This window comes from Neodiprion pinetum, chromosome 5 (assembly GCF_021155775.2).
Source record: "Neodiprion pinetum isolate iyNeoPine1 chromosome 5, iyNeoPine1.2, whole genome shotgun sequence".
NCBI lineage: Eukaryota > Metazoa > Arthropoda > Insecta > Hymenoptera > Diprionidae > Neodiprion > Neodiprion pinetum.
Genome location: NC_060236.1, coordinates 27,539,659 through 27,558,868, shown reverse-complemented (window position 1 = coordinate 27,558,868; position 19,210 = coordinate 27,539,659). Strand labels below are relative to the sequence as shown.

General features: G+C 39.8%; 7 protein-coding genes across 11 annotated transcripts; 3 read left to right on the top strand and 4 right to left on the bottom strand.

Annotated features, from left to right (window-relative positions):
* Window positions 1–49: 49 nt before the first annotated feature.
* Window positions 50–2,234, bottom strand: LOC124219970 (protein CNPPD1). Its single transcript, XM_046628260.2, has 5 exons — window positions 2,005–2,234; window positions 1,766–1,862; window positions 1,436–1,641; window positions 1,097–1,225; window positions 50–1,008 (listed from the first exon to the last, which is right to left on the bottom strand). Exons 1-5 carry the CDS (start codon window positions 2,047–2,049, stop codon window positions 256–258), a joined length of 1,230 nt encoding a protein of 409 aa, XP_046484216.1. The 5' UTR covers window positions 2,050–2,234; the 3' UTR covers window positions 50–255.
* A 410-nt stretch (window positions 2,235–2,644) lies between these two features.
* On the top strand, window positions 2,645–5,052 carry eIF6 (eukaryotic translation initiation factor 6). The gene is made up of 6 exons (XM_046628266.2): window positions 2,645–2,995; window positions 3,091–3,176; window positions 3,368–3,543; window positions 3,614–3,790; window positions 3,912–4,093; window positions 4,231–5,052. Exons 1-6 carry the CDS (start codon window positions 2,889–2,891, stop codon window positions 4,238–4,240), a joined length of 738 nt encoding a protein of 245 aa, XP_046484222.1. The 5' UTR covers window positions 2,645–2,888; the 3' UTR covers window positions 4,241–5,052.
* LOC124219966 (uncharacterized) lies at window positions 4,511–9,995 on the bottom strand. Of its 3 annotated transcripts, XM_046628256.2 has the most exons (10): window positions 8,762–9,992; window positions 8,217–8,518; window positions 7,887–8,141; window positions 7,495–7,771; window positions 6,994–7,280; window positions 6,725–6,868; window positions 6,396–6,639; window positions 6,130–6,272; window positions 5,830–5,965; window positions 4,511–5,723 (listed from the first exon to the last, which is right to left on the bottom strand). In XM_046628256.2, exons 1-10 carry the CDS (start codon window positions 8,934–8,936, stop codon window positions 5,542–5,544), a joined length of 2,145 nt encoding a protein of 714 aa, XP_046484212.1. In that variant the 5' UTR covers window positions 8,937–9,992; the 3' UTR covers window positions 4,511–5,541. The 3 variants fall into 3 exon arrangements, with proteins under 3 accessions (XP_046484212.1, XP_046484210.1, XP_046484211.1); XM_046628254.2 differs by having other exon boundaries at window positions 8,217–9,995; XM_046628255.2 differs by having other exon boundaries at window positions 7,090–7,280; window positions 8,217–9,995.
* A 264-nt stretch (window positions 9,996–10,259) lies between these two features.
* amx (TM2 domain-containing protein 3 almondex) lies at window positions 10,260–11,899 on the top strand. Of its 2 annotated transcripts, none has more exons than XM_046628268.1 (5): window positions 10,260–10,610; window positions 10,751–10,944; window positions 11,111–11,232; window positions 11,421–11,519; window positions 11,600–11,899. In XM_046628268.1, exons 1-5 carry the CDS (start codon window positions 10,526–10,528, stop codon window positions 11,733–11,735), a joined length of 636 nt encoding a protein of 211 aa, XP_046484224.1. In that variant the 5' UTR covers window positions 10,260–10,525; the 3' UTR covers window positions 11,736–11,899. The 2 variants fall into 2 exon arrangements, with proteins under 2 accessions (XP_046484224.1, XP_046484223.1); XM_046628267.2 differs by having other exon boundaries at window positions 11,376–11,519.
* LOC124219968 (uncharacterized) lies at window positions 11,814–13,953 on the bottom strand. The gene is made up of 4 exons (XM_046628257.1): window positions 12,706–13,953; window positions 12,248–12,552; window positions 12,066–12,183; window positions 11,814–11,987 (listed from the first exon to the last, which is right to left on the bottom strand). The coding sequence occupies exons 1-4, from the start codon at window positions 13,951–13,953 to the stop codon at window positions 11,907–11,909; spliced, it is 1,752 nt and encodes a 583-aa protein (XP_046484213.1). The 3' UTR covers window positions 11,814–11,906.
* A 667-nt stretch (window positions 13,954–14,620) lies between these two features.
* Window positions 14,621–16,773, top strand: IntS14 (integrator complex subunit 14). Its single transcript, XM_046628258.2, has 6 exons — window positions 14,621–14,797; window positions 14,868–15,192; window positions 15,315–15,526; window positions 15,642–15,896; window positions 15,992–16,327; window positions 16,392–16,773. Exons 1-6 carry the CDS (start codon window positions 14,621–14,623, stop codon window positions 16,611–16,613), a joined length of 1,527 nt encoding a protein of 508 aa, XP_046484214.1. The 3' UTR covers window positions 16,614–16,773.
* A 56-nt stretch (window positions 16,774–16,829) lies between these two features.
* LOC124219976 (pyroglutamyl-peptidase 1) lies at window positions 16,830–18,808 on the bottom strand. 2 transcript variants are annotated; one of them, XM_046628270.2, is made up of 3 exons: window positions 18,742–18,808; window positions 17,562–17,809; window positions 16,830–17,323 (listed from the first exon to the last, which is right to left on the bottom strand). In XM_046628270.2, exons 2-3 carry the CDS (start codon window positions 17,784–17,786, stop codon window positions 16,901–16,903), a joined length of 648 nt encoding a protein of 215 aa, XP_046484226.1. In that variant the 5' UTR covers window positions 17,787–17,809; window positions 18,742–18,808; the 3' UTR covers window positions 16,830–16,900. The 2 variants fall into 2 exon arrangements, with proteins under 2 accessions (XP_046484226.1, XP_046484225.1); XM_046628269.2 differs by lacking the exon at window positions 18,742–18,808 and adding an exon at window positions 18,419–18,735.
* Window positions 18,809–19,210: the final 402 nt, after the last annotated feature.

Here is a 19,210-nt window from a genome sequence, read left to right as displayed (position 1 = left end):
CGGGTATATTTTGTCATTGAAGGGTAAGTGAATTTTGCGAGCACCTCGATAACGGCGTGGATATGGTTAATTTTATTGTATAAAATTACTCTGTTGATGATTAGCAGTGAAATACTAAGGTTTACACGGTAAGGAGTTAGTACAAAAAATATATTTGACAAATTTTCTACTATATATTAATTAATAAAGATATCGATAGACTAAATCTTCGCCGTTTCGACTGGGTAGACAAATCGTCAGTCATTATACTCCTTATCAGTGTCTGTGACCGAGTGTTACTTTAGCGATGTATCCCGCGTAACGTCTCCAATCTTGCAATTCAAATTCCAAATCTAGACTCAACGTTTCCTTCCAGTTAATTTCAGTCACTTGGTGGCGATTGGTTTGAGGATGTGAGCCGATATCGAATACTGATTTTGTGTTTGTCACGAAATTCCTGGTCTGCTCTTCCATGTTTTGCTCGCTGATTGGACTTAACTTTGACTTTAAACCTGAGTAATCGGGGAGCCAAGTCATGAGCGAGCTCAGCCACCATTCCCACCCTGCGATATCGTTGCTCGTTCTGTTTCTATTTTCAGTTTGCTCAAAATTTAAATAGGACCGATTGCAGCTCAAAGAATCTATTACAAATTCGCTTGTGAGAACATTGACTGACGATATGTCGTCTGGAATGGGTCCAGGATCAGGTACGAGAAGTTGGCTTGTCTCTAAAGTATTTTTACACGAAACGACCGGTTGTCTAGGTGTCAGAGACGTTCCTGGTATCTGACTCGCTACTAAGGCTGATCCCAAAAGCGTTGCTATCCCTGCAGCGTAAGTTGCAAGGCAGATGGAAGACACACTCATCACTGTCTGAATCACTGCCATCAGCTGTGTCGAGTCCATGAGAAAATTAAGGTCTGTATAGGAGAACCAACCTCTCTTCTGACCTTCTTTGTAAGCTATGTCTCTCTCTAATCTCTGTAAACGGTCCCAGAAATCGTTGTTGCAAACGAATATAGTCCAATCCTGTTGGAGTAAGAAAAAAGAATATATAAGGACTCATTTTGGTTCTCATTGATATTATTGCTGTGAACTGTAACGACGATGAACTTACAATTGAGACAAGAAAATCCTTTTCCAAACTATTTATTTCAGATAATGTTAAGCCTGCTGACTCTGCCCATTCTGTGTTGAACACTTCATCCTCTTCCCCGTCATCGTGTAAAAATTTACTGGCAACCATCTGAAAGTAGGGCAGTCATTATCATATGCTGTTAAGTGATTAATTGTCAATTTTGATTGTTTGCACAGCTAGATAAAAGACCAGTATGAATTTATCACAGCAAAGATTTATTTAATTGGGACCAGGCTATGATATACTTTATCATCGTTATGTATCAGTACAATAATTACATCATTTTTATAAAATTTTAATAGAATAATATTTACTGACCAGAGAAACAAGGAATAATTCAGATGGGGCCACACGTTGCAAGTACTCTGGATTGCAATCTTTGAGACGTTCCAAGTAGAGCAGTGCCAAGACAAGAGAACAAGGAGAGACACAAGCATTCCGAGATATGCGGCTTGCTTCCTCAACGTCGAGGCGTTCCAGTGTCCGACCACTTTTCACTTCCGTGAAAAGTTCGGCAGCTAATTCTATAATTCATCAAAAACTCGCATGTAATAAATTTGAAAATAGCTCCAGTACTAAATTTTCTGAAACTTAGTCATGGGCGAAAATGTGCCGCTTTTTGGAATGGGTACAATTGGTGTAACTCACCTGTCACAGGGAGGCTGAGGCAGTCGGTCATTGGCAATTTCGAATAGTAAAGTGATTTCGTTATTCGACTAAGGAACTCGTCGTGATCGCCCATAGTCTGTAAATATCAATAATTTATTAATGATACGAATGTCGTTTGAAGAAGATGCGAGAGGTGATAAAAATTGTCCTTGGAATGCCCGTAATTGCTCATCTTATACCGTGAATAATGCATAGCAATTAATTAACAGATGGCTCACCTTCAACTTCGCAGATGATTTTCTACGCTTTGAGATGTTAGTCATGGTTGACCGATTATTGCAACAAGTCAACCGAACCAATATCAGCAGTCAAGTTGCCAAGTCAAATAATGAAAACTTTTCGAATCTTTGAAATATAAGTTTAAAAAAAAGTAACCTAATTTTACGAGAGATCAAGGTGCCTGACCAAGACACGAAATGACCCTTTTTAGCATAGAGTAGCAAACGTATATAGAAGGATGTAGGGAAGATGAAGAGAGGGCGAAAGGCGTTGCCTCCAAGATGTAAGAACGATAAGGTATTACTGCGCAGGCGTATTTACGAACTAATCGCCTGTCCGGACCATGGAAGGCCGTCTTGGATTTTAAACCAATCGCATTCGAGATAATTTAGCGCACATTTTAAAATGTGAAAATCCACATGTTTCATCCATGTCGTTGTCTAGTCGCGCATGCCAGACAAGAACGAAGGGGTTATATTTTGATTCTTATTAATAAAATATGTCTACGACTTATATGGGCTGCGCAGAATGAGATGAAAATGCATCCGCCAGAAAAGCACGCCTTATTTATTTTCATACATTATGGTTGCCTCGAACAGTTTCGATTTCTTCTCACCGACGCGTCGGTAATCTAAACATCTGCATCCCCTTGCGACGTCCATTTTTCACTGACCAGAATCCCTCCAAACTTCTCTTTTCGTGTATCTCGAGTCTGTTATTCGCCCGTTCGTGTTGAGTACCTCGTGGCTCGTGCATTGAAGTTTGGTTAGCTTCCGTGCAATCGACAATCGTACATTAAGAAGAATATCATCTAATAAACGAGAAGTGGATATTTAATTGAGGCTCGCTCTTTATTGTCTTATGTGATTGTAAAGTGTCAAAAATGGCGGTACGCGTGCAATTTGAAAACAACAATGAGGTCGGTGTATTTTCAAAATTGACAAATTCATACTGTCTCGTCGCTATCGGCGGTTCCGAGAATTTCTATAGGTATGTTGCTTCCTTCAATCTCCTTTTTCCGCTCGTTTTAATTCTTCCTTATTCTTGAAACGACTAACAACCTTAATACATCCTCGTGTCAACAGCGTATTCGAAGCTGAATTGGCCGAAACAATACCGGTCGTCCACACGTCGATCGCGGGGTGTCGAATCATCGGACGATTGTGCGTCGGTAAGTTGTTACGTTCATATGTGCAATTCGAATGGACTAGTCGAAACGCTTTGCATACTACTTACAACTGTACAACTGTGATAATACGTCCAGGTTGATAGTACAAGTTGGCTTCTTGTAGTCGGACACTTTGACAGGGCCATAAAAGGTAAATCTGTCAAAATTGTTACTTGTTTTTCCCCATTGACCAGGTAACAAGAATGGAATGCTGGTGCCAAGCAGTACGACAGACACGGAATTGCAACACATACGTAACTCGTTACCCGACAATGTGAAGCTCCAGCGAGTTGAGGAGAGGCTTTCTGCCCTGGGCAACGTTATAGCATGCAATGATTATGTGGCTCTGGTTCACCCAGATTTGGACAGAGTAATATTTTTCACCCTATATCCAAAAGATATTGTCAAATGGACCTTGTCTTATTGATTTTATTACATAGGAAACTGAAGAGATCTTAGCTGACACCTTGAATGTCGAAGTATTCAGGCAGACAGTTGCAAGTAATGTACTTGTTGGATCTTACTGCGTTCTCTCCAATCAAGGTGGCCTTGTACATCCACAAACTTCGATCCAGGACCAAGACGAGCTCTCATCGCTGCTACAAGTACCGTTAGTTGTAAGTCTTGTGGAAAGAGTACTTTTGTGGTGTTTTAGTTTAAAATGAAACACGTAAAAGGCAATATTTGAAAAAGTTACACTGTATACATTGCACCAACAGCTTTTCATCTGTATTTCAGGCAGGTACGATAAACAGAGGAAGCGAAGTTATTGCTGCAGGAATGGTTGTCAATGATTGGGCATCCTTTTGTGGCACAGACACAACCTCGACCGAACTCTCGGTGATAGAGAGCGTTTTTAAGCTGAACGAATCTACACCAGCTGCAATTGCATCCACAATGCGTGCCTCATTGATAGAAAGGTTTACAATTACTGATAATTATATTGGATTCTTCTTGTCTAAATTTAGTTATTTGTTTTTTTTTTTTTATTACCAAGGGCAGAATTTTTTGAGATTCAAGAAAATATGAGATTGAACATCATTTTCAACTGTTTCAGTATGTCCTAAATGACATTGTGATGAAGAGAAGCGAGTTGCGTAAATGACTGTACGGTGCATACGTTCCGTACTGTTTCGGATACGTGGACCGTGGGAATTGATCAACAAGGATACTAAAACTTCTCGTTCAAAATAGACTTATCATTCTAATTCTGTTGGGCACGATGACTATAGCAGTTGATAGTTTTCATATGAAAAATTGCATGGTGTTCGTCTCTCAGAATTGTGAAGTATAATTCGGTATATTGAAAATTTATATAACTAAATGAAGAAAGACACTTTGGTTCCCAGTTGGTTTTTATTTTTACCCAGACTAAAAAATAGTCTAATTATTTTTTATGTATAGCTATTGTTGGTCTGTACAGGATACATGAAAATAGAAATATAATTGAAAGGGAACAAGTACAACTTGGAAGATAATGAAAACATAAAAGAAAAAAAAAAGAAATACATCTTCAAATTATCATTATTTTCACTTGATTTTCGTAGATTATTATTATTATTATTCTATTCAAATAAATACAATGTGCGAGACTAACTTAGATTGATTAATTCTTAGAGCATTTTTATTCCTGTAGTAATGCAAGGCACAACAGTCCAATGATATAATAAATCAGACCAATGCACCCGAGTGAATTTTATACTCTGGCTGTACAATATGTATCGTGCATAGGCATGCCTGAGAAGCCTGAATTGCATGAAAGTTAGGGGGTGGCTCTTCTGTACAAAGCAGTCTAGGTGGGTACGCAACACAGTGAATATTTTTTACGAACTTTTGAGACAATTGCGATTCTAGTCGTTACATAAATTGGTATGCTCTATCTGTTTTTCAAAAATATAGTGCAAAATTTTCGAAAAAAAAAAATAAATAAATATATATTCGAATAAGAAACAAGAAGGTATAATAAAATTCAAATCATTATTATATTTTTAATTGTCGTGAAATATCTCAAGATATGTACTCATATGTATATACCTAATACGCAATTATTAAGCCCTCTTCAATCACCATTCAACGAGCAGAGCAACGTTAGCCATACTTAAACTGAAGTTTTTGCACAGTAACTGAATACAGAATAATTCTTTATTCTTGTGATCAATTGTTAGAATTATAGCTATATTTTATTACAAATCCCACTCGAGGTATGCTGCGTGCTGCAAGTAGGCAGTTTGAAGCATTTTCGCGGATAAACCTGCCTTTCTTTCCGAACAGGAGTTTGTCAAAATGTGACAAAAGTTTGAGTAAAGTTGATATATCTTGTCGTAGTTCGCTCATTGCTCTTCTGTTTTCATAATTTTGATTATTTAGACTAGAGAACAGGTAACTGTTCTGTTTGCAGCAACTCTGCTGCTCCGGCGGCGTCTGATCGCATAACCAGAGTTATTCCAGCTCTGTATGAAGCTGGGATACGGATGTGCGTTATGCTTGTTGTTATTCCAGAACTCTGCCTCCTTTGGCCCATCGTTTCTCTTACCAGGTTCACTATTTGTCCTGTCGAAAAAAAGACATTTCTTGAAAAACCAGACAATTTCAACGGTTTATCAAAACTACTTCCGAAAGTTCAATTAATTTTAGTTTGTTGCTTCAAGAATCTTACCCAGGACGTTCAATTTTCGCCAACGCTGTCCTAATTGGCTAAGTGGCCTTAGATCTGTGTTTGTACTCCAGTGTGCCAAGACGTCTTGTCTTCTTATTAACAAAATACTCGGACTGACCAGTTGATGCCAGACTGCCTGTAGTTAATATTTGGTAATATTGAATTCTTTAATGAAATTTGTTTTCACGGAAAAATATTGAAATGTGAAGAAAGTAGAATTGAAAATTTGCAATGAGGCGGGTATGCTTTGGCAGAATACTAATGTATGTTTTTACAGAAGGTAAGAGTACTGGGACCAACCTGTTCAGATAAACACTGCAAGGGATTGGACAAATATATTCCAGCGGGTCCGACGCCGAAAATCATTTGATGATGCCACGCATCAGGGATATTTGCTCCTTCCCCACAGTGTTGGAGATTCAGAGTGGCAATTGGCACTGCTCCTGAAACATTTATAGCACAAATGTACCCAATTCTCGTGCATATCCGAGTTTATTGATGGATATCGAGGACAGGCAGTGGTTTTACTGAAAATTCTAGTGTGATTTTGTCGGCCAACTTCTCACCCTTAGATATCCAGTAGTGCAACCAGTGCGAAAACGAGATCTTCCTTTCTGGGTATAACGCAAAGAATTTCGTTACCACTGCCCCACTGGTAGCCAAAGACATTCCTCGGGCTAGATCTTTGTGAGTTGCTCCAGCCATTGAACGGCTCATTAAATACATTGGTAAAGGTGTGCCTGGCTCTCTGAGCCTGGTGGCTACGCCACGAACCAATACTTCGAGAGAAAATGCTACATCCAAAGCGAGCTATAGGAAAAAGAAGGTTTCGGTTTTGTAACTTGTAAGTTTCATGTCAGAGTTCTTTTTGTTGATGTTTATTCTGTACACTTACGAGTGCGTTGATAGCTGCGGTTGCTCCGCAAGCCGATGTTGCAATTTGAGTAACTTGCTTCACTGTAGCTTCCTGTTCGCTCCAAAGCATAATTTTCTCTACAGGCAATAGATCTTGAGATCTCTCCGAGCCAAGTTCACTTTCCTGTGGATGAGGGGCAATTTAGTGAAAACGAAAATCTCATATCGGTAAACATTCTTTACTCACTTTGTATCATTCTCTAAAAGTTTCCTCGCGATTGTATTGAGTTAGCGCAATGGAATACTTACGAGATTTGAGTCGCCACTTTGATTAAAAGCAGTTTGTTTGTTGAGCATTAGTTTCTTAGCCATCATGCGGTGGTAAAGGGTAGAACTGAGATTTACTTTTCTAGAATCCAAATTAGAACTCTCAGGTATTGAACCTCCGATCCCTGTTGTGTCTTGAGACCATAACTCAGCATCCGTATCTCTGCTATCTCCAGGCGATATCAAATCACCGTTTGTATTGTGATGTCCATAAGACTCCTGCAATGGACATAGCGTTGCGCGATGCAGTCCTGTTGCCTCCCACTTATCTGCAAAATTGGGAGAATACACTTTGTCATAATTTACTTTTTTTGAAATTTAGTCTCACGTGATTTCTCATGGTAAACATTCTGTCGATCAGAACTTTTCGTTTAACTATGTACAAGTTTTTGTCAAAAACCTCAATCAAATACTCGATTACTGGTTTTCTGGTACAACTTGGATAACAATGAAGAGCCATTTTTAGCATGGAAAACATTGTACCTATTCTACTGCTGGTACTCGGCATCCAGTGTGATGAACTAGGCTGGTTTGGAATTTGATTGAAGGAACATTCTTGATTAGAACAGGACTGAGTAGCTCTCTGGTTCAATATTTCAGAATTCTGAGTAGGTTGTTGATTTGATGGTACATTGTCAAGCCTGGAGGCGACTCTTCCACTGCTAAGATCATTCAGTGGCACAGGATCAGGCTCAACGCTATCTAACGCGATATTCTGAATATCCTCATTAATCGATGCCATATCGCTGTCTCCAGTATCCTGTGGGAGAAAATCAGATTAGAATTAAGAATTTGCTATGTATGTAAAAAAATTGTTATTGCTAGGATGAAAAGACGTATAAACCATATCAGAAAGACGAATAGCCCTGCAGTACCTGCTCACAAGAAGGACCAGGATCGAAATCCATTTCCAAAAAGTCCATTTCTGGACTTGAACTCCCACTGTGATATTGGGGTTCAGCCTCTCTCTCCTCTCTCTGTCCTTCTATAGGCCCCAACTGCTGTCTGAAATCCAATTGCGTAGGATCATCCATTCCTTTGTAAGTATAAAAGCAGCAATCCTCGCCATCCGACATGTCCCCCTCATTTCCAGAACTGGAATCTCGTCTGTCGCCTTCCCTTGGAGACATCTATTAAAAGAGCAATATAAACAAGTGAATAAATGCATTGACACAGAGCACAGAACTATCAGCAGGAGAGCTTACTCTCTGCAATCCGCTGGGTCCGGCGGCTTCTCTGCTGCCGTTGATATTGGGCCTTAAAAAGCAGCACGTTCCTTGGCTGGTCGAACCGATGCTGCTTCCAAAGTTGTTCATGCCTCGATTAGGCACGAAAGAGGTAGAGTTCCAAATGGGATTGCCGTCGGCACTAGATTCTGCACTGCAGGCAACTTTAGGTGGACATTTCTCAATCCCAGATCCATAATCGACATTGTTTCTGATGTCGGTGTCTTCCTTGGATCCGTTTTCAGCCATGCTTGTCGACACATTGGCGACGTTGGTTTGGGCTGACGGAAAGACCGAGTTCGAGTAGCTAGGGGTCGACTTAGGATAGACGAGGATGTACGGACTGGTCATATTAGTATGTGCGTTACTTTGAGAGGTATCTAAATAAGCAGTGCAGGTCGAATTTGTGTTTAAATGATCGGGACCCATATTGCTGCTTGAATTATTGGTCTGTGGGTTCTGGGGACCGTTGGCAAAGGTGCAGGATGATTGTGGGGAGAGATGCAAGTCCTCATTTTCCTCACCTATGTTATTATTCATCTTAAACTGATCATTGGTCAGTCTGTTCGGGATCTTCGCTGCCTGATGTGAGCCCCCCTCACACTGCGAAGATCTGTTCTCGTTCGCCTCCTGTTGACCCTCGATTCTTGTGTCGCCGTTAGGGCGACTTTGCCCGTTGCTGTCTTCCTTCGAGTTCATTTTGTCAACGTGTGATTCAGGCTCCTAAAGCTTGTCACGCTGGTGTCAATGTTACAATTTTGATCATTGTCATCGTAGTTGTGATTTGATGACCGATGTCTTCTAATCCTCTAGGTGATTTTGAAACTCTCCCAATTCTGAGTAAATATATCGCGAATCTCGTCGTTGGCCGTCGCAATAGTGACAGACGAGTATTGTATTTTTATTTTCAGATTACCAAAAGGAGAGAAGACAAAACTAGGAGTTCAAAAAAGCGATCTTGATGGGCTTAAAACAGTCTACAAATCTCCAATTCCTCATACGGACGAAATAACAAGGGGATAAATAAATGCCGTAGCAAAGTGATGTGTTATAAAATCTTGGCTAAGGTTAAACTGGGGTTGAAGAAGGAAACACTGCGAGAGGTCTTCCGACCTTTCTTTCTTTTCCCGTTTCGCCTGTCCGTTTCATCCGCAAGATTAATATCGTCCCGATTATCACCTGATTTCTGTGTCCAATTGCTTTTGTATGTACCGAAAATCCGATCACAGTTATCAATACAGATCGAACTACTGCTGCTGTTACTGATTATACTTTTTTATATTACCAACAGCACCGCATCCACGGTACTTACGATTAGATGCATGGCATCGTGTACTGTACGCATGTACGTTGTTATATATATACATAAGAGAGACTGATACACACACCGTGGTCGCGGTTCGTGACACACACACCGTGCGATGTGTGGCTTCGAGTTAACCGTGTTTCGTTGTTTCTTACCGCCTTCTATTCTATCCCTTTTTTTTCATCTTCTTTTTCGATCCGCAACGCATCCCGGGACCTTGACGTTATTTTAACACCGCCACGAAATTATCGCGGGGTTGTTAAATAGCCGATCCGACGAGAGGAATTCCCTTTTATATAACCACTGCAAACTGGTTAAATTGCTGTTCCTCCTTTTTATTCTTTCTTTCTTCTTTCTTTCTTTCTCTCTTTTTCAATCATAACACATACCCTACTCTACTGTCACAAAACTCAACATCGAAACAACGTATAGCTCGTTCAAATAACATCAAGCCTCATTCGAATCAGCTGATTATACTCACTGCTTACATGACCACCTGGTGGTTGAATTTTCAATGATTTTCAACTGTATTGTACTCTGTACGCAGGTGATGCGGAACTAATCGTTCATGCCTGAGGCATATTATTGTAAAGTTAGAAAAAATGCGCCTAAATTATTATCTGAATAAAGCTGAAGTCTGTATGATAATGGATAGGAAAAAGTATTTTTTTTTTTTTATAATTGGAATATTTTTTGCAGGTGTCCTGTACTCGGAGGTATTTTATATCTGAGGCTTCATTACTGTGATTTTTAACTCATGAGAATGAATAGTCAGTGGCGCCATCTAGTAGAGATCTTGAAAATAATCGGTACCAAACCATGTTAAGCACGTGACCTGACAAATTCAATGCTTCGGTACATGACGTTTGTGAAACAAACTGGGTGTCAAGTGTCAACTCCCAGTAAATCACAATAAACAATTTGGTTGGAATTTTTCGTGTTTTCCGAAGGCCGATAAGTGGTGAAATTTTGTCGAGCAGGCATGAATATCGTTAGGATAAATAAGAAAAATGTATTTTACATAATATTTGCACTGCTACTGAGTACTGTCAAAGAGGCACAAATGGGTGGGTGCATTGTTTACTCACATTTGTTTAACTTAACCCAGTCTAACTCGTAACCGAATAAGCGGCATTGCTTTGACAATGTACTTGCTACGATTATTGCACTGGACTTATTGTCAGAGTTCCGATTACAAACATTTCAGGTGGAATGGCAGACTTCGTGAAGCATGAAAGAGAAAAGAGGAACACAAATTCTACCCTCCAAGAAGATTGCCCGGCTAATAAACAATGCTCAGAATTAAGCGTGGAATGCCTCAACTGTACCACAGATCCGGGGTGCATCTATGGCAAGACTATTACATCGACGTGTACAGTTCGCAATGAGGTCAAATGTGTGGTATGTTGATTTGTGATTAAAATTAAAAATCAAGTCAGTAGGAGAGATGACAACAACTTATGATATTATGGTTTTTTTTTGTCACTTATTTTCTTCACTTTTTTACAGCATCACGATAACTTACTATAGAATTACTCGTCACTTTATTCAATTTCTTATCCATCAGGGTGAACAAACTTTTAAAAAAGACTACATTTGCCGCTACTGTTATCAGACTGAGCACTGGGAGCATAAATGTCATCAAAAAGCTACTTGCAGCTCAGTTGCCTCTCCTCAACAGTTTTATCGGTACGTATTAAAGCACCTCTTAGTTACTGTTATTCTTAATTAATTCGGATTGAGTAAAAGGTTGAACTGGGAATATGAAAATCTGCAATTATGATAGTATTGATACCACTACAGTACATCTGATTAATTATTTCATGTTTAAGTACAAATTGCACAGTCAATAGCGACATTGTCTGTTTGGGTCACAGAAGATTCATGAAAAACTTGCCTTGCAATTGGATAGGCGGATATAGATGGTCAACCGCGCTTATACTGAGTATTACTTTGGGAGGATTTGGAGCTGATAGGTAAGATGGATTTCTCACTTGCTCGCATTTCTGATTAGTTGTCTTTCTATTATTAATAATGTTGGGGTAAATATTCGCAGGTTTTATTTGGGTCACTGGCAGGAAGGAACAGGAAAGCTGTTCAGCTTTGGGGGTCTTGGAGTTTGGACATTAATTGACGTAGTACTTATTTCCATGCGTTATTTGGGTCCTGCCGATGGTTCGTTGTACATTTGAATCACGAATAGATTCCATGAATTTCAAGAACTCATGCTTAAATTCATCATCGCCATGTGGGATAATGTTTAAGGAAGATTTGATTGTTAATTTTTAATTAAGCCATTTCATTATACACTGTATTGACATTATTATTTATTATTAGCAATATATGATCACAATTCGTTTGTGTTATTTTCTCATAAGTTCATCAATAGCTTCCCCGATAGTTGTGACCACTTTTTCCACCTTCAACGGTCCAATATTGTCAACCTGGCAAAATAAATATACGGGATACATGTACAGCAGAAATTTGATAACTACTCGTGAAAAGACATAATGTTTACTTACTAGTATAGAAGTGTATCCCAGTGTCTTGATTAGCCTAAGTTTCAAGGTCATTAATCCATGTGGTTTCCGAGGTTTACACAAACACGTGTAATTGTTCAACAAATCGACGTGAAGCCATCTAGAAACAAAAAGTCATCTGTTCTTAACGGAACCGTAGATCTATAACAACTTGTTATCCCTACCCTAGTGTTTCGTGCTTTGCGCTGATCCCATATATTCGTATCTCATTAACTGGGCAGTCAACATTAATCTCGCTCAATTCCAATTGACTTTCCAAACACTTCAATATGCTACTGATGCATTCAAGCTCGCTGTATTCATTTAACAATGGTTCCTTGTTTGTGTCCCAGATGAGGTTGGATGGAATTACCACTGTGGGTGCCTCAATTTTTATGCATGCCAATAGCATGACCAGTCTCCCAGAATCTTCTAAAGAGTTCTGGAGTAGTCGGTGGAAAATTTTAACGCGAAAGCAGTATTCTATGATCTGTAACAAAATGGTTGCATCGAATTTGAATATGTAGTCATCCATGAAACACGCCTGAAAGTTATTGCGCAATTATTATATTCTCCCTATGTTCTGAAAGCATTTAGATTTTCATTTATGATTCTGGCTTTCAGACTAACTCAGTATACACACCTGACGACATTTGGATCCCAGTATCCAGAGGGCCAAAAGTGAGCCACAGAATGCTTTGGGATACCTGGAAAACGCGTCTAAATTATCTGACAAAAATTTCTCCACATATAAGAGTTGACTGTGGGTTAATTTATGGTTCAGGGTGCTGACGGCCCACAGTAACCTATCAATATCTTTTACTCTGATCGCATCTTCGGCTGCGATATTATCTACTAATATTGATCCGCTTTTACGCATTTGCAAGAAAGCGTCTCCGACTAGTCGGTTTATCACCTTGGAGTCAGCCTGCAGGATTTCTGCGTATAGCGCCAAAATTGGTACTGCGAGTGACATTTTGTATTTTTCCTTATGCTCGAGGATTCTTTTACTCAAATGATCTAACGAAAATTCGCGCGATGGACCGGCATGCCGCATAGCCTTTAATAGGGGTACAAACAGCTTTTGATTCTTTAGCAATTTCTCAACATTTCTTTGCACCGTTCCTTCTATGATGTGAATTATTTGTCGGTCAAGTTTGACTCCGCATTTAAAGGCAGCTATTGATACGATACATTGTTCGATTATAGAGAGTTTTTCAAAGTCTGAGAGATACTTCAGCGTGTATCTAACGTCCAACAATGCCTCCGTCTTTCTTAGGCTCATGAGAAACAACAAGTTCATGATTTGAAGGGAGCTTTGTTTGTTTTCGGACAGGCGTAAGCGCAGTGTTTTAATCGATTCCAAGTAAAAGCCCAGCAACATCACTTTAGTTGGTGCTGTTCGGGCGAGTTCATTTAAAAGAATTAGAGTTTCATCAAAAGACAAATCGCACAACATGCGACTACAAGTTTCATCCACTCTCTTAAGCAGGAACAGGAATTGCGCATTATTAGGTTCCTTATCCAGTATGTCTATGATGATTAGTATGGGAAGCAATTTTGACGCAGTTTGTGTAACTGAGGTATTATTTGGGCTTTGTTTGATGTCATCAAGCGGTGTAAGTTGATTCTTTCTCAATTCACTGGCTATGAAACTTTCTCGTTCTGGTGTTTTTATGTTCAAACTCATCATATACTTTTTCAAATTTGATTTCGTCATAATGTTTACTTGAAGATAATTCAAAAATGTGTTGTGCAAGTTTTCTACTCTTTGACCATCTTCTTTGTATTCGTCAATCGATCGTTCCTTCGCATGATACAAACTGGCTGTAATTCTATTATTTCTATTTACAAAATAGCAGAATAATTTCCTGTATAAACAAGACTGCATTTCGAATTCTGGAAATGAAATATACGATGTATATCTGAAATATGTATATAGGTATGAATTTAAGTTGGTGGGGAAAGAAATTATCTCAAAAAACTAAAACAAATCGCCAAACGGTTTCAGGAATCGATTGATCCAAAAATATAGAAAATTAAATGATTCAATCATGAGACTGCCAATAATTGTGACAACTATTCGACTGCATTCTGTGATCGTTTGGAAGGAAAGTTGAGAAGTATTCATTGTAAAATCAGGTGCAACTTCCAGTCAGCAAAACAATCATTTGTTCAATGTGTGAAGTTTGGTCTGGGTTTCATCCTCTCTCATCATCTTCTCCGGATGTAATCATCGCCTATAACCTATAAAATCGAAAACAAACGTCAACCTTCTAACCGTTGTCTCATTGGCAAGTAACGAAACGCGTAGTTTCGGTTGAAAACTGCTCACCCATCGCAGACAAATATCAGTGAGGTGAATCTTTATCAAGAGAAAACGTTGCGACTTAAAAAAACACACTCGTCAATTTGGTGAGCGTGAAAACCACGCGATCGTTGAGTTACTTGAAACCTAACCTAACTGTCTAACTGTCTATTCCCCTACTTGGTAAACAGAATTCGACAGGGCCATTAAGTCGATCTACTAAAACTATGAGCTAGACAGGAAGCCAAAGATGCCAACTGTAATAGCCCTCGATGTTTCCCTGTCTATGCGACGCCCTGTCGTTGGTTCGGTCACACCAGACGGAACGCAGAGCGAACAACTCACCCGGCATCACCTCGCCATTGCTGGAATAAACGCTCTCATCGATTATCTACAAGTTAACTCTAAATTGGAGTTTGTTGCACTGGTGAGTATCTCTGTTCATTGACACTATTGAGATGGAAAAGTAAAGAGAATAACACCGCTTATTCCACAAGGTTGTATTCTCCTCGCTGTACGAGGTCATCTGTCCGTTCACCAGAGACTATGATAGCATCAGAGCAAAGCTGCAGAATATCGAAGAGTGCGACAAGACCTGTGTCGAGACTGCGTTGCATGGCGTTAATACCGTAGTTATGGCAGAATGGGGCAACACAACGGCTTGTCAGGTAGTTCTTGTCACTGACGGCAACCCTGGAGTTGGCCCAATGTCACTGGGAGACTCTCTGAACTCGCTGACCGTTAAACGGGACTCGAATCTGTTTCCTCTACCGTTTCCTTACCCTGGGAAATTGACCGTTGTTTGCATTTCGTCACAACAAGGTATATATAGTTCAAAAAATTCCTTTGTAAAACGATGTATTAACTCTTCTGACTTTTATGCGGCCGCTTTTACATTTATGTAATTTTTCCTCTAGTTATTTTCGATTTAATTTGTGCTCTAGATCCGGGACTGGCTATTGGAATGCCGCTGTATCAGCGACTAGTCGAGTTGGCGGGAGGCAACAGCATAGTCTTAGTTCCTGAGGGACCATTGACGAGGAACTCAGTGACAAACTGTTTTCAAAAGTTGGCTGAGGTTAATTACGTCTCTTTTCAAGGGTACTTGAAATGTGGACAATTGGGTTCTCGCATTCTCCTATCTCCACCACCTCTGGTATCTATATACCTTTCACCTTAAAGAGTTTTAAAAAGAGCCGCATAATATTTGGCAGAAATCTTTATAAGTTGTTATATGAAAAAAAATTTTAAGCTTCTTAACAATTTTGCAGCCCTACACGAAAAAGACTGATTTTGAGATACTGACTGGTCAAACGATATCAAAAACTCTTGAAATTTGCGGCTTCATATCCGTGGTCGATGTCGGAAGCCCAAACGCGATATCGAGGCATTTGGTCCTGCCGCTTCCTACCGAAAGAACAACGAGTATGCAGGGAATAAACCTCGAGGAAGACTCTGACACAGACGACAACGGGGATGAGGGAAAAACGCCTTCGTTCTGTGTCCTGCTGCATGGCGCGCTAAAGGTAAACGAATCGAATGATCTTACATATTCCGGAAACACTCTGGACACAGAGCGAACACTGCATCTCGTTCTCTCTTCTTTCCGTTGTGGTCGAAGGTCGAAAACATGGCAGCTCTGTGTTTGCTGAATAGCGACTGGTATGGTTTCATCTACTCCTGGGCAGACACCAAGAAGAAGTCTAACTTAATGCTGACTGTGCTAGAGCCGGGTTCGGACGTTATACCTTGGCTAGGAAATTTGAATAATTTGGGACCAGTCGATGCGAGCATCTTGAAAGACGGAGAAAGCGGATTTCCTGTAAAACCGACTGAGAAAAGGAGCTACTCCCAGAACGCGCCCTCTTGGATACGCCAGGTCGGACTACAGTCGGATATTCAAAAGATCTTGAGGCATGCCAGAAAGTTGCCTGAGAAGACACAGAATTTTTACAAGGTGGGTATTCGACTATGGATTGGGATTAGAATATATCTACTAGTTATGTTCTTTCTTCATCTAGGAATTGAACAGATTAAGAAGAGCTGCGTTGTCGATGGGATTTGTCGAACTTTTGGATGGCCTGGCGTCTATATTCGAAAGAGAGTGCACACTTCTTCCCGCCAACTTGAATCCGGACTGCACGATACAGATGGGACACGTTGCCGAGATGCTGAAAAAGCCGTATTCTCGAGAACTGAAGAACAATATAACTCCTGTTCGAACAAAATTTCATCCCGACTAGATCATACGTTCAAAGAAACCTATATCCAATTTATCATTTCTTTTGTTCCATACAAAGAATGCACGAGTAACTTGGTGAATTTTAATTTAATTATAATCATTAAACATTTTTATAAAAAATATTTTATTACATGCAAGAGGATAATACTTAAAATCTTTTTATCAACGTGATGCACGTTGGGTTTACTCGATTATTTCTACTATCTCCTTTCGCCGATTATTTTAAATTCAATGCGAAACAAACTTTTCCCTTTGTCTCGATCGTTTTTTTTTTTTACTAAGATTAGATCAATTTTTAGCAGCGTCAAGCTCTTCGAGAGCCAGTCGTATCACGTGGTACAATCCCTTGGCGCTTTTAGTTGCGGGGTAGACATTTAGGTCGGGTACATGAACGAAAATCGTATTGTCAGATCGTATCTCAAGAGACTTGCGAAATATGTATTCGCAGAGATACAAGCCTGCGTCTTTTGACAAAACGGCTCTGCAGCCCTCGTCGTTGGAAGATATCGAATCATCGCGGCAATTCAGCTCGTCGCAAATTCTCTTTACGTTTATACCGGTCTCTATAACTTCCCCGGGATCCTCTAGTAATTCGTTTTCCGCAATCGGAAGGCTTTGAAACACGTCCAATTTATTGTAGCCACTTCCGTGCGCTCGGCATTCCAACTCCAGACAATTCGCCATGCCGGAAACCCCAATGTGCACCACAAGCTGCAGAAAAAAAATAGGGAAAAATAGATAAGATAGATTAATCAGTGAAACGAAGAAAAGGATTAAAAACCAAAAATCAAACAAGTTTCCGCTCGGTAACTTTTGTCTCTTGAAAGGAATGAAAAAAGAAGATTCGGTTTATCTACTTTATTGAATAAAATTTGGTCAAAGTTCAGAAATTTTCCATGCAAATAACTCCGCAGAGATTAGATTACACGGTGTTTGATCATGTGATTACCATGGGTTTGTGCTCCAACCATAGTTTCGGTATCAGATGTGAGACACTCTCATAAGCTACCGGAACTTCCATTGCGACCATGGTCACGTTGCAGACATCCTCCAGATCCGAATTTTTGAGTTCCTTAACCGCTTCCCAGCTCGCATTTTTCGGATGCCCTGCGAACGGGCCAAATCCCGTTACTAAAACAACGCGATTTCCCTTATTATTCCCATTGTCAGTCATGATTTTCTCCTGATGATTATTCCCTGAAACATATATTTCAATGTTTTTGATACTTCATTCGATATCTTCTCTCCTTTGATTCTACCGTTATTAAATCTTCAGGCGACTTGCAGTCGATTCGATGGACGCAACGATCGTTTACTTCGTGACATTTTGTTTATTAATTTTCGAAAATCATGACAGTTATAATGATTTTGGATCAATCTCGATCGCTTGCCATTCCCGTACGTTTTTCCCGAAACTAAGATACCGCGATCAAAATCCAAAACCGCGAAATAAACTTTAATTGTATTTCAACAAATCAGAAGCACTCCTTAGCTACGTTAGACTGGATACAGGAGTTGTGACACGAATAGAAAGAATTGCAATATTTGAAAAGTATACTAAGCAGCGTTTATCCGTTCCATCATTCCTCTTATATTTTTGGCGGGAGTTATTCTCTGCAACTCCATTAAAACATTCTCCAAATACTTCCTCTAACAAAGTCGATCCAATTTCGTGAATCGTATCTCTTTGCAGAAGGTTAACGAAGAAATTCGATAAGAAATTTCGAAATTTTGCACTAAAATTTTTACCCTGCAAGAATCTTCACTTATCGATGACGGAAAATATCTGAATCTTCGACTACCCACCTTTTTGCTTCGATGGTAATTCAGTTTATTGTTGGGAAGCAGCGCCGAAAAAGACAAGCTTTAAAAAAATCCGATTACGACCGACAACGTATGCATATATTACAATTATATCGGATACTGAGAAACACCCGCGTCCGATTATCCTCTTACGTTCAACGGGGCGTGTGATCAGACGAGTTCCACGATCTACGAGGAAATTCCACTACATGATCGCTGATTAACTCGCGATTCGCTGCAGCTTGCGCCACGTGGCCATTCGCCTAATGCAACGTTTCGGCGCGTGCTTGAAAACTAAGGTCCGTCTATCAACAACCGATACTTACTACTTATTATCTGCCACTCAGTGGTCTGACCATCGCGGCAAGTAGTAGCGGACTTAACGCGTCCTGTTCGTCCAATCAACTTCCCTTTTATTCCGTATGAGCGCTTCTGACGCTCCGAGGTATGTCTGACCTATACATAATTTTCTACGCCTAGCGCTCGATTCGATTTTCCAGACTCTGGGGCCGCCTCTTTCAATGAAATGGCAAACTTTAGAGATGAATGGACACTAGAGTCTGAATGAAAAATTGGAAAAAAAGAAACTCTTAAAATTATTTAGCATTAATATTTGCACCAATGAATTGCGCATATTTGAATGAGCAAAGCTGAGATATCGACAATTGCAGATAAAGTGTTTAAGTTAGGACGTTTACAATTATTATACTTTGGTGATTTTGGTTCGGTTTAATCGTTTTTTGGCTCATTTTCTTTACAAATAGTTAATTCCCAGAGTGGATAAAAATAGATTCG